The 13,806-nt window shown below is 38.7% G+C and overlaps 3 protein-coding genes across 4 annotated transcripts; 1 reads left to right on the top strand and 2 right to left on the bottom strand.

Moving 5' to 3' along the window:
* Positions 1-107: 107 nt before the first annotated feature.
* On the bottom strand, positions 108-5,302 carry LOC122027186 (ruBisCO large subunit-binding protein subunit beta, chloroplastic-like). 2 transcript variants are annotated; one of them, XM_042586093.1, is made up of 15 exons: positions 5,159-5,302; positions 4,117-4,362; positions 3,886-4,011; positions 2,695-2,832; positions 2,522-2,617; positions 2,188-2,430; positions 1,844-2,078; positions 1,580-1,749; positions 1,419-1,496; positions 1,247-1,318; positions 1,037-1,141; positions 838-930; positions 655-747; positions 433-556; positions 108-348 (listed from the first exon to the last, which is right to left on the bottom strand). In XM_042586093.1, exons 2-15 carry the CDS (start codon positions 4,357-4,359, stop codon positions 335-337), a joined length of 1,830 nt encoding a protein of 609 aa, XP_042442027.1. In that variant the 5' UTR covers positions 4,360-4,362; positions 5,159-5,302; the 3' UTR covers positions 108-334. The 2 variants fall into 2 exon arrangements, with proteins under 2 accessions (XP_042442027.1, XP_042442028.1); XM_042586094.1 differs by having other exon boundaries at positions 4,117-4,365; positions 5,159-5,263.
* A 125-nt stretch (positions 5,303-5,427) lies between these two features.
* On the top strand, positions 5,428-8,310 carry LOC122027187 (succinate dehydrogenase subunit 4, mitochondrial-like). The gene is made up of 2 exons (XM_042586095.1): positions 5,428-5,712; positions 7,627-8,310. Exons 1-2 carry the CDS (start codon positions 5,479-5,481, stop codon positions 8,110-8,112), a joined length of 720 nt encoding a protein of 239 aa, XP_042442029.1. The 5' UTR covers positions 5,428-5,478; the 3' UTR covers positions 8,113-8,310.
* Positions 8,311-8,625: 315 nt separating this feature from the next.
* On the bottom strand, positions 8,626-12,683 carry LOC122027188 (phytochrome-interacting ankyrin-repeat protein 1-like). Its single transcript, XM_042586096.1, has 3 exons — positions 12,061-12,683; positions 10,312-10,483; positions 8,626-9,197 (listed from the first exon to the last, which is right to left on the bottom strand). The coding sequence occupies exons 1-3, from the start codon at positions 12,196-12,198 to the stop codon at positions 8,986-8,988; spliced, it is 522 nt and encodes a 173-aa protein (XP_042442030.1). The 5' UTR covers positions 12,199-12,683; the 3' UTR covers positions 8,626-8,985.
* Between the last annotated feature and the right edge of the window lie 1,123 nt (positions 12,684-13,806).

Here is a 13,806-nt window from a genome sequence, read left to right as displayed (position 1 = left end):
TGATATAGTTGCGTGTTAATCCTTCCTCGTATCCAGTTTTATATCCTCGCTTGTATCTGTTGCTCAAATATTATGTTCTTGGTTGGAAACTGACTTCTGACAGGATATTTGACAGAGATCTTGTTTTTTCTTTTGCAAACCAAATAATTGCAAACAAGATACGGGCACGGATAAGTAGAAACAAAATTCTGAATACAATTGACTTTCCAACTTATTGGACCAATCCATTCGATTCCCTACCAGATGAAACTTTGGCCGCAGATGAATATAAGCATTTGCCCGGACTTGCAGACGGCAACATAAGATGTCGGCATGATCATCACTTACGGTTTAATTAGTAGCCATAACCTGCAACAAGCAAAAGTGTAAACATCACACCAAATCATCAGGGGAAACACTCATGCGTTCTTAGTTTTGTTGTGTTTGGAGTACCTGAGTTATCCATAGGGTTTCCTACAGGCACAGGCTCAGGCTCCTTGATGTCAACGACCACAACGTCTGAAGTGAGAAAAGTCTTAGCTACTGAAGCGGCATGCTCCAAGCAACACCTCACCACCTGTTTCATGGAGAAGAGCTTGTGTAGGTACGATAGGCACAATGACGAACAAGTTACAGATAAGGATGTGAATGTAGAAGTAATCGAAACACGCAAACCTTGGTGGGGTCGATTATACCCGCAGCCATCAAATCCTCGTATATGCCAGTGGCAGCATTATAACCGACTTTGTAGTTTTCGTTGGACAAAACCTAAGGCAATTACCAGACATTATTGTTGCATACTTGAATAACGTTAAAAGAAAACATTTTATTGAACCGCGCATGTGATAGATCCAATACCTTCTCAGTGACCACACTTCCATTGACACCGGCATTTTTAGCAATCAACTTCAGCGGGTAGCTCAAAGCCCTCTTGACGATGTCTGCTCCAACCTGTGGAAGTTGCAACAAAAGGAAATAGTTGATAAAGATCGGTTGGTTATGCAAACACACATTATAACGTGGATAAGTTTCTTAATGCAGGAGGAATGCTGCTAACCTTCTGCTCATCATTTTCGAGAGTCGCTTTGATGGCATCAACTTTCAAAGATAGCCGCAACAGAGCACAACCACCGCCAACCACAATACCTTCCTCGACAGCAGCCTGAACATGTGGCATGAGAAATGGGTTGTTGAATAAAACACAATTTGAAACATATAATATACTATCATTTAAAATGGGATAGTAGTTGAAAGCTAGCAAAATGACCTTTGTAGCATTAAGAGCATCTTCAACTCTCAGCTTTTTCTCTTTTAGTTCAGTTTCGGTTTGTGCTCCAACCTGCAAAAGTTTGAAATGAGAGAGAACATTAACAAGACTTAACGGCAGAAACAAGAAACTAAAAAGACATTGAAAGCACAAAATAATTGCTTTGGTCTACCTGAATAACAGTAACACCACCAGAAAGCTTTGCTATTCTCTCGTTAAGTTTTTCCTTATCATATTCTTGCTCTGAAGCCTAGACATACATAATGAACTTTACTAAGATTTTTTTCCAAAGCAATTAATTAAAGCAAATAATATCTTATCACAGAATACAACCTCGATTAGATTCCTGATCTGTGCTACTCTTTTATTTACTTCCTCCTGAGTACTACCATCACCAACTATGGTGGTTGAATCTTTTGTAAGTACAACCTTGGCGGCAGTACCCAAGATATCTTTGTCAGCTTTATCCAGGGAAAGGCCAACCTCTTCTCTGATCACGGTAGCTGCACAAACAAAATGAGATAGAATCTTAAGAATAAATTAACAAGTAATATAGAGAATATATCTTAATGAGTCGTTATGAAATAGATAATCTACCTCCTGTCAGTATTGCAATGTCATCCAGGTACTGACTTTTGCGCTCCCCAAAACCAGGGGCTTTAAGTGCAGCAATCTTCAATGCCCCTCTTAATTTATTCACAACAAGAGTTGCTAGAGCTTCTTGTTCAATATCTTCGGCAATTATGACTACTGGGTACCCACCTCTTATAGCATCTTCCAAAACATTGATAAGATCTCTTGCGTTGGTGATCTTCTTGTCAACAAGAAGCAACTATAAAACAATCAAAATATGAATTAATACAAGCTTACAGTTGTACATGAAACCTATAAAAGAAACCTCTGATGTCGAAAAAAAGGGTGCACTCGTGATAGGATTAAACCTTGCAATTCTCATATTCAGCAGTCATCTTTTCACTGTCTGTAACAAAGTATGGGGAAATGTATCCACGATCAAATTGCATTCCTTCAACAACATAAAGATTGTTTTCAGCACTTTTCCCTTCTTCAAGGGTAACCACACCCTTCCTTCCAACCTTGTTCATTGCTTCGGCTATCATATTTCCTATTTCATTATTGTTACCAGCACTAACTGCAGCAACATCTGCAAGTTCACTGTCTTCAACCTGCAACACACAATACCAACCTCAAATTCTAATCAGCCAGACTTGACATTAGTTAGATGAGTAATGTAATCTGACAAAAAGCTCAGCCTACCTCCTTAGACATTTTCTTAAGTTCACCAACTAATGCTTTGGCAGTTTTTTCAATACCACGGGTAATCTGAACAGGATTAGCACCAGCTGCAACTACCTACATGAGAATCCACCCTATAGTAAGGGGGTAATTTGACTATCTGTCATAAAAAAACGTTGATTTGGATAGGGTACCTTAACACCTTCTGCAATCATGCCTTGAGCAAGAACAACAGATGTAGTAGTTCCATCCCCAGCCAAATCATTGGTCTTAGCAGCAGCTTGTCTGACTAGTTTGGCACCAATGTTCTCAACAGGATCCTCTAGTTCAACCTATCATAAGTTAAAAGTTACAAAGGTTCAATATTGCATGAATAAACAGAGGCCTATCTAAAGAGGAATAAAGCTCCACATATGAATTTATTTTACAATTGAAGGAGGAAAAAAGGAACTCTTCAATTTGTGAATCTTGACAACTAGAATTTCTACAAACAATAAGTTTTCTGAAAGCATATAAATGGGGTATTTGGCCAGGCCTCGCATAACACAAATGCAATACATATTTTAAAAACAACAAAAATATCACATTAAACAATTTCAATCATGTGTTCAAATATATACTTGTGTTTACTGAATAGATACCAAATTAAACAACTTAAAAAATCAATATAAAAATCAATAAATAAACACATCTATCATTTCACATTTTGAATTAAACATCCCAAAAAATTTATAAATTCCAAATAGAATGTATTACAAATCAGCTTAATTTTATCCATACAATGTTGCATGTTAACCAACCAAACCAATCCATATAAAAGAAAACCTAAAATTATCACCTAAACAATCAATGAATGCTATTTTTTCTATTTAAGTATAAATTGATCTAATCAAGTCAATATTGAAATTGAAATGACTTGACACCATGACAAAGCAAGGATTGATTAAGCCCATATATTCCTTTCCCAGCCAATAAACAGATACAATAAAATTCCTCCTTGAATAAACCTGGCAGGCAGCAGCCACTTTCAGAACAATGATGAAGTAACTACCAGTGTAAGATATTAGTTGTGACATAGTCATTTATAGTGTCCAATGGAGGTAAAACATCTACGTGGACTTTGCATAGTTGGATCATTGTTTGTTCGTTGCTATTGTTCATATTCCTAGTAAGAGGAAAAGAATATATAAACAGTTGAAAGGACAATCATCAAGGAGATAGCTAGCATACTTTTTTAGCAATATTGCTAATGCATATAGTATGGTTAGCATTTCATTCCATGCTACCTATGCAGGCCCAAGTAGCCATAATCATGTATATCAAACAAAAATGGAACATATCATGATGACTCAAGCATGAGAAAAAGGAAACACCAAATTGCCTACCTCTTTTGCTACTGTAACCCCATCATTCACAATCTTAGGTGATCCATACTTGCTTTCCAAGACAACATTTCTTCCCTTTGGACCGAGTGTAACCCCAACAAGATCAGCAAGCTTGTTGACACCATTCTGATGACACCCAAAATGGATTTTATGTAATAGACAAGGAAAAAAGATATATCTACAACATAATAAAACACATATGCGGTACATATTTCAGTTAACAAAGCATACTTGTAGTTTTTTGATGGCTGAGCCATCTTTATTGAAGTATAACTCCTTGGCCATAGCATTAATCATACAGTTCCCTTTCCTTCGACGACTGAAGCTCAACTTGTTGTTGCTGATGTTTAAACTAGGTGACATAGAAGCAAGAGAAGAAAGCTTCTGCCTAGAAGCTAGCATCTTATTGTCTGTTGTGGAACTACGAGAAGCAACCGCTCCAAAAGTAGACATTGTGTAGAAAGTTGAAGCCATGGACTGCTGATGAGAAACATAAATATTTCATAACCAAACAAAAAGGAAACTTAGATTCACAACTAAATTGGTTAAAGGATCATCCACAAACACATGACCAGATAAACACCCTTATCTTCCAAATACTAATTGAAGAACCATCTTTGTAGAGTTACATGATTTGTTTTGACCTACAAAGGGAGATCCCTTGAAATAGGAGAGCTCATCTAGGTGTCTAACGGCTTGCGATAACAAGTCAAGGACAGTTACATTGATTGGTTGACACTAATTGTATCTGGAAGTGTAGTAACGACCTACTTTCAGACCCTTATGGCAACATGTAAAGACCGATATTAAAATGTACACACACATATAGCGAGAGAAAGAAGTAAAATGGAAGATTTCTAGCAGAAGATCGTATTAATTGAATAATATGTTTTAATTTAACTAATTTTAGATGACAATACTCATTGGATTTCCATAAGACACTAATTAGGCAAGCAGTGTTTCCAAATCATAAGTTTTGACAGTCCGCTTTCCAAGTACATGTGATCAATTTGTCACGATAAAGTCCGTAACAACATCAAACACTTCAAAACGCCGTGACAAAAGACTCGTGCAATTTTGTTCTGCAAAGCACGAGAAGGCAAAGGATCCAAGTCCTCTTCGAACTCTGACGAGCTTACCGACGGGCCAAATTTCTGGAAGACGCGAGGTAAATTTGCATGAAAAAGCAAGCCCTGTACCTCGTAGACGAAAAATACCTAGAACACAAGCGGAATCGACCGAAACGACATACAAATTTAGGCAGGAATCTCACCTCGGACGGAAAGTCGAAACTAGGTCTTCGTTGGACTCCGGCGTATAGGCCTTGCTTTGTGAGAAAGCTCTCTGCAGACGAAAGATAGAAGTGGAGGCGGATGAGGTTTTATGGCTGAAGGGCTTTCCTTTCTGCTCGACGAGAGTCGCAAATCTCAGCCGTTAGATCTGGAGTGGAAAGTCCGTGGAACCATCTAGAATTGACCGAACGGAGAACAGTTGCCACGTAACGCCGATTGTGATATATATATTTATATCGGGCTTTGCATCCCGTTTTAGGCTTTCCGTAGGCTTCGTGTCTCTTTCGCCCACACATCGGCCATGGCTTCCTTCCTTTTGCGCCGATCCAAATCCCTACCTCTCCATCGCTTCCTCCTCCGACCGTCGGCATTGAGCGAGTCCTTCGCTTCCGAACAGTGCCGCCGTGGCGTCATCTGCGTTGCTTCCCGCCCGTTGTCTGGTGCCGGATCCGCTGATCTCAGACCGGATCGCGCCGCACAAGCTTCTCCTGGACTCGCCCCGCCTAAGGTGATCGGCTGCCTTGGATCAGGAAAGGTAAACCTTATTCTTCCCTTGCCCTTTGTGGCGTCCATTTGAGTTTGCCAGTTGTACGTTTGCATCTCGTCCAGTTGAGATCAATATATGATCGATTCGTTTGCTTTCCGTATGTTGATCTGAATATTTTGCCACCCCTTTCTTAATCTTTCCTATCCTGGCGACTCCACTGAACCTGAAATTTTATTTTTTAGCTGCATCTATATGATCGATGCTCATTCGCCACCAGTAGCTTCTTCGAACCAAATTCAGTCTCCCTCTTAACTGAGTGGTAGATAGCTATACCTTTAATGGATCATACCTAACTGTGTATTGATGTCATCTTATCCTCATGTCATTGCCCTAACCCTTTCCCCTCTTAGCTAAGTCAGTGAATTTGAATTAATAGGCCTCATCATTTACCTCGGAGCTTTTGGAGTTCATTTTCTTGCTTATGCAAGTCGGTGATTTCCCTGATGGTTTAACAGTGTCCTTTACGGGAAATTCTCTCTGCAACTTCTCTTATGAGAATGGAAGAATTGAAAGCCGCTAAAACAGTTATTTGAAGGCTCTTTTTTAAGCTAGGTATGTATCATAGGCTGTGGTAAGGGGGTTACGTATCCATTGCTTGTGGAATTTGTCTCTCTGCTAGAAAAGCCTCTATTGATAGCTTTTACATGTTGTAGAAGCTACCGAGTAGCTTCTACATATGTAACAGATACTCGGCAGTTGCTACAACTATGATGGATCAAAGGGCTATTTTCAGGATAAAATCATTGAAAGGGTGCCCATTTGATTTTTTTTTTTTTTTTTTTTATAAAAAAAGGGGCACCCATTTGATGGTTCTCTTAATTTGGGGTGCCCTTTTGATTTTTGCCCTTGGATTTTTCAAATTTAGAATTTAATAATGTAAAATCTGAAAAGTTGATTATGTCATCTATCAGAGTTACACCTAGTATTTTTTATTTTATCTTCTCTAGTAATATGCATTCATCTTATTTTCAACGAAAAATTATTCTAAACTCCGTGATGGAGGGAGTAGTGAGCTATGAGTATGCAAAATGAAGTGGAGGAACATTGAAGAAAGGTAGAGGAAGAATGGTGGAGTGTGGTTTCTTCACTCTGTTTTGTCAAGTTTAGTGGAAAGAGAGAAGCCAAAAGAAGTGTCTGCTTTCCACACATTAGCTTTTTGATTATTTGTTAGAAAATATCTAGTGTTTTAAAATGTGTTCCATGTTGCATATGGGATGCTTGACCATATTGCATGTGTTCCCATAGTGTTATCTTAGGTTACTTGTAAAAACAAAGTTACTACGTTTAACTCTACTTCATAACTTTATATAGTTAGGAAGGAACTAAACAAGAAGAACATGAACACATCTAGATATTGTAAAGAACAGAGAAATGTGTAGGAATGATCATTTGATATTTTTAGAAAAAAAAATCAACAAATCAAATGTAAAAAAGAACAGATAAGTGAAAAGGAATTATTAATATTATATTTTAGAACAAACAATTTTTTTCTTTACTTAATCTTTATGTATGCTCTAATTTAAAACTTAAATAATATATTTTTCACTAATCAATATACATCATAAATATTATTAATGATAAATTTAATAATTATAACGAAATACTCTCCATATAGGTTATTGTTGGAACAGTGAATTTTTTATTGTTTGTTTAGAAAAATAAGAAAGTTTCTGGGACTTTGTTCTATTTCTTTTTTAATTAGCTGACTCTTGTCACCTTAAGTTCTCAATCTTTACCTTCACCTCTCTTGATAATTTTTTTTTCCAATTGCACCAAAAGTTTTTTTTTGTTTGACGTTTGTTTCATTGTTCTAAAGCTTGTCAGAACCTTGTTGAATTATTTTAGTTAGAACTTCTCTATAATCACCAATTTGAATGTTTGTTGTTTATTATCATAATCCAGATTTCTGTCTATGGCAAGATTCTCCCAAATTGCACTTTTAGTTCACTATGGTATAATCCACCATTGGTGGCTCGTTCCTTGCACACGAAAGCAGATGTTGGAGAAATTAATACTCAAGGGAACAATTTGAACTCTCAAGAGAAGAATGATAAAGATTCAAAGGTACTTGCTTTCAGTCCACTTGAGGGCACCCTTGCACATGGAAGGAATAGTGTATTAGTTCATGAAAGATTGAAGCTAAAGAGCATGGAGCTCTCCATAAAGACTACATATGCACTTATACCACTATTGCTACTTGTATCAAAATCAAAGTTAACTACCTCGCTGCTCATCTTGTGCACATACTGGCAAATATATGGATTTTACAAGGAGATCTTTCTGGATTACGTTCACCATGAAGTTACAAGGAAATGGGTCTTGATATATTTCAAGCTGCTGCTGCTCATTTTGGCCAAGGATACCATCCTTGCTTTCGATCTAGTATGATTGCCAATCCTATGACTTTCTCAACCAAGTATTGTTTCTCGCAATTTCCTTTTCTGTTAAGTATGGTTTGTGAAGGCATTCGGAGGTTAATGCTCGACAAATTTATAATTAATTACCTGATGAGTACTCAATTTTCATGGCGTTGTGGTGTCAGATGGTAGCCTTTTAATAAATTCACAGTTGAATCCAGTTTTGTTACGCTTGCCTAACTAGTATAATTGAGCTCATCATGTGATCAATTGAATCTATATACGATTGTTTATATTGGTTGGTTGCCTTGTATTTTACCAGACGTATCTGTATTAGTACCTTGACAGATAAAACCTTTGTTTTCAATTCTCGGTTATGATCTACAAAATCTTCATCTAATTGAAACTTTAAGGGATCACACGAAGCATTACAAGAAAAATGTATATCCATCGAACCTCTTGGAAGCTGATATCATAGTTCAGTGGCTGTTGGTGCCCAAATGCCTAAGGTGAATCATTATGGAAAGCAGATCAGAAGCACAAGTGTTAAATCCGTCCGAGCAAACTAACTTCGTAGGAAAATTGTTTCCGGTGCAAATACATTAACAGCTTTCCATTAACAATTCATTGAGACTCCATCAAATCTGACACAACCATAGATGCTTGTCCATTTAGAAGTATAAATAGGAATCAAATAGCTGTACATTCCTCCAAACTGGAGTCCATATGAGATGAGTTTGAGACGGCAATTGCAAGTCTTGCAGCAATGATAATCATGTCACTAACTGTCGGAGCTATAAGAAGTTCCAACCATAGAAAGATCATTTTCTTGCTTGTGTTTGATCTCGTAGGCCCATTCAAGTCCTGGACAGTAATGGAGAGGCGTATTGAACCGGTCATGTCACTAACAGTCGGAGCTATAAGAAGTTCCAGCCATAGAAAGATCATTTTCTTGCTTGCGTTTGATCTCGTAGGCCCATTCAAGTCCTGGACAGTAATGGAGGGGTGGATTGAACCGGTTGTCGTTCATGTCCAGTGGCAGGAATGCACCATTCTCAACCAGGAACTTGATAGCTTTCTTGTTTCTTTCTTTGGCAGCAGTATGAAGTGGAGTCCCTGCTTCATATAAACAAGGTTACATGAACAATTGCACACTGGTACAAGAACAGAAAGGCAGGCATCACACGACAGAAGTTTCCTTAAGAACAAATGCAAAGATAACCACAAAATACTTAAAATCTTCAATTAGACTAAGCTATATTATTATTTGTTCCACATGGAAATGCTTATAGAGCTCGATAGCTATTGTTTCCACTACCAGTCAAATGCACCTACAAAAATAGAATTTCCTTCTAAAAGAAGGTATGTTACAATCCATCCGCACACGGTGCGAGATGGAAGCAGTATAATAATAAAAAATGTGAATCACACCTACTAGAAAAATAAAAAGAAGATAAAATGCAGAGCCACATTCACACAAAAGTTCAGCAATGATAAAACATAAAAGAAGTTAAAAAGGTGATCTTAACTATTGCAAGCACACTATCCTTTATGATTGAGGCAATAAGAAGACAAAATGAAAGAACTAATAGTTTACTCATAATATCCATCATTGGCCCACAATTATGGCCATAAAATCAAATAGGGAATGACAATTTCCTCCATTTGTGTCTTGGCATCCATGTCAAGATCCAAAGCCTAACTCAATCAAAATCATCTCTAAATGGCAGCATGTGTACCCAATGGTAGTTCCATCAACCCATACTCTTTCTATACACCTGAGCATGTATGTCTAAGATAACTTCCACTCTAGATAAAACCTTGCCATGCCAAGCTCATGTAAAGGAACTGATGGATTAATTTACCAGCAAATTATAATAGTTTCCTCATCTAAGCTACAAGCCTTCTTTGTTAGTGGGAGACTCAATTATGGTAACAATTGGAATATGGGAGACTAAGAAAGAAGGCACTGCCCAAATTGATAACAGTTTCCTCTTCTACCTTTGCTAGTGGGAGACTCAATTATGGTATCATAATTGAGATATGGAAGACTGAAAAAGAAGGCATTACCAGGGCAAAATGATAAACATCTCACGGCTAGGTTTCCTGACTAGGGAAGAGTCAATGTTAAAACAACTCATTTATAACTCTTCTAGATAAAGTAACACTGTGCAACAAAAAGATACCACAATCTTCAAAAGCAAACAATACTTCAAGAAATAAATCTTACATCCACAAGCTCCCTTTGTTCGAGCATCAATGTTAGCACCCCTCTCCAGTAACTCAACCATGACCTTGATGTGCCCACCTTGTGCAGCAAGATGAAGAGGAGTCGCACCATGAGCTTTTGGACCAAAAGTAGTGACATTGACATCCATTCCTTCATCCAAAAGACACTTGACCTACAAAAGATGAATTGCAACAACAAATAAAATGATCAAGATTCATATTATCCCACACCAAACTACTGGTGGAAATGATGCAAAAAAGATTAATATATTGTATTCATACCACTAAAAAATAGTACCCTTCAAAAGAAGATTCCCAAACACAGATTTATATGTAATGCAATACAAGTATACAGCAGGAAGAAGCTGGAAATCTTGTAAAAGTAGGTTACCAAGATAGCATAATAGAAACACTGAAAAAGTACAATATAGAATATGAATTAACAATTACATGTTAAGTTAGCAGATCTAATAATAAACAAAAAATAAAGAAAAGTTATCAAACTGGCATCCCTACCAACATAAATGTCAAATGAACTATGATTGTTATTTTAATTTTTCTGAATCATAGCCTAACGTTTAGATGAAGGAGAGCCTTGGCGCAATGGTAAAACAACCTCTTGCAAAAAGCAAGGTAAAGCTACATACAATGGATCCTTCTCCGGGACCCCGCATAGCGGGAGCTTCGTGGACCGGGCTGCCCTTTTATAGTCTAACGTTTAGATAAAATATGTCTAGACAATCTATCCAACCACATACAATATCCAAAAAATGAACTTCTAAAGCCTTACCAAGTGTGTGCTATATTAATATACATTTACCAATAGTGTCCAGATGATACTGAGAAAGAATTGGACATTCACACAATCTGCTCTACAACAATGATGCCTATTGTATAAATCACATCTCAACAGCTTGAAATTTTGTTTAATTCCTATTTCATATTCAGAGAACAAACCTTCAGACACTTCAATGTAACAAAATAGTTCTGACATTGTCAAACACAATTATCGACTTTAGAGTTCAGAGTCAATTGTCAACTCCTAGGGCAATGGTGTGTATCTGATTTAAAGATTTAACTATAACTCTGGATGTACTGAATGAGCTTGGCTGAACTTGAACAGGAACCAAACAACAAAAGGAAAAAAGTTGCAATTATTTTCCCACTTGGACTCCATTGTTAAGATTTTTTTTTTTACATAGTTGAATGACTGATCACTTATCTCAAGAGTCTGGTTGTGACCTGGACTCCATTGTCAACATTGTTTTAGTTAAAGTTGAATGCTGACAGCTGTCCAAAATTGCTTAACCAAAAGCTTGAGTGGAACTGGTCTAGAATCTAGATTGTAATACAAAAATTCTAAGTGATAATTATTTAGGCTGCCACATTGCAAAAGATGTAAGAGATTGTGACTAGGTTGGTTGCCCATACAATAGGGACTTACGGAATATGAACATTATAAATCCTGTGATTTCGTCATCTACTATATCCATGTAGACCTGGTTAGGCATTTTGCACCATTGTTTACTGATAAAAACTAAACCATGCCAACAAGTCAACTGATGATCATGTATTTTCCCCATTCCTAGAAACAGAATTAATCTTCATAGCTTGACTATCAAACGGTAGCAAACATGAACATTAACACATATAGAAAATAATATTAAAAAAAATCTAACTATGCGCTATAAGAAGCTATTAACAGATTACTTCTAGTAGATGAATTGAACGGTAAATTAAGGACATCTACCTCTTTCAAGTCACCCTTTCTAGCACGAATGTGAAGCAATGTCCATCCCCTGTCATCCCTCTCCCTGACCCTCTGCTTGAAAAGATGCCTGCTTGACAAGTAACTCCTAGTCTTCACCTGCTGCTGCTCAAGAGGCATATTTCACGACCGCAAGAATCAAATTCAAAGACGAAACGAAATCCCTAAAAACCACTAGAAGCAAAGATCCCCTTTTCGACGAAAAGAAAAACCAAGATCTTGTCCTGCCAAGTAAGCGACACAAGATACAACCCCGTAGCAAGATCCAAGCTTTACATAGTAGCCAAGGCAATCGAGAAAGCCAAAGAACTTAGCGGGAGGCGGAGTAGTTTCCCATGCCAAAGGGTGCAAACGGATTGAGTCCAGGACCGAAGGCGCGGAGGTCGTTGAGGGACGAGATCGGAGCGACGATAGTTGAAGAAAGAATCATAGTTGAGGACGTCTGTTTACACTGATAAGATAGAGCGAAAACCATAAACGGAAACGGACGTGATGATCAAGGGCGGTTGTGGAAGCCGCAGGAACTCTTCTTCCGATTTCTAGGGATTTGATTCTTCCTCGGTGACCTCCGTCCGCACAAAGAGTGAAGAATTTGTTGGGTTGGAGTTGGGGTTTTTATAGATGGCCGCCTATTATCGAACCGAATGAAGCTGTCAGACCGGTCTTGCGGTTTACTCGGACTGTGATGTGAATTTATACGTGAGTTCCGGACTGGACCGGCCATTTTTTGGCGCTTTCAGATCGGACCGTCAGATTTATATATATATATCGTATATATATATATGGGGAATGATTTATGCCGCGACTTCTCTCCGCGACCCACCCTCCGCGACCCAGTTGGCAGCTCACGTGTCCAACTCCACGTCCTCCGCGACCCACCTCGGCCTCGGCCTCTCTCTCCGCTTCATACGCGGTTAAACTCTTCTCCTCGGCATGCCCTAACTCCCTTCCCCTTGGAATCTCTCGCTGCCTCCTTCCACTTCTCTCCGCGACGGCATGCCCTAACTCCCTTCCCCTTGGAATCTCTCGCTGCCTCCTTCCACTTCTCTCCGCGACGGCATGCCCTAACTCCCTTCCCCTTGGAATCTCTCGCTGCCTCCTTCCACTTCTCTCCGCGACGGCGTGCCCTAACCCTCTTCCCCTAAGCAGGCAGCCTCCTTCCTCTTCTCTCCGCGACAGCGTGCCCTAACTCTCTTCCCTGCTGCGACGGCGTGCCCTAACTCTCTTCCCCTCAGCAGGCAGCCTCCTTCCTCTTCTCTCCGCGATGGCGTGCCCCTAACTCTCTTCCCCTCGGAATCTCTCCGCGACGAAGAAGCACCAGCCTCCTCCTTCCTCATCTCTCCGTGACCAAGCAGCAGGCTGCCTCCTTCCTCATCTCTCCGCGACCAAGCAGCAGCTCTGACAAAGGCGAGTGAGTTTTTGCCTAACCTAATCAGATTAGGGGTGCTGCTAATTTCTGAATCTTCGCTTGGGTGCTGCTAATTTCTGAATCTTGGCTTGTAGTTGTGCATTGCAACCCTCACCTCTTCCGTTCTATGTTTCATTTCTGGTTTATGTTATGGGGTTAACTTTTTAGGGCATGTTCTCTGTTTTTTTTTATGATTTATGTTATTAACTTTTCTCTTACTAAATGTAGGTGAAGAAATTATTATGGAAGAAGGAAAATTTGATTCAAATGAGATGAAAGATAACACCGATCATGCGGATCAAGACCTATCTCCATCTACC

Source organism: Zingiber officinale, chromosome 10A, assembly GCF_018446385.1.
Source record: "Zingiber officinale cultivar Zhangliang chromosome 10A, Zo_v1.1, whole genome shotgun sequence".
NCBI classification, from domain to species: domain Eukaryota; kingdom Viridiplantae; phylum Streptophyta; class Magnoliopsida; order Zingiberales; family Zingiberaceae; genus Zingiber; species Zingiber officinale.
This window is presented reverse-complemented; position numbering and strand designations above follow the sequence as displayed.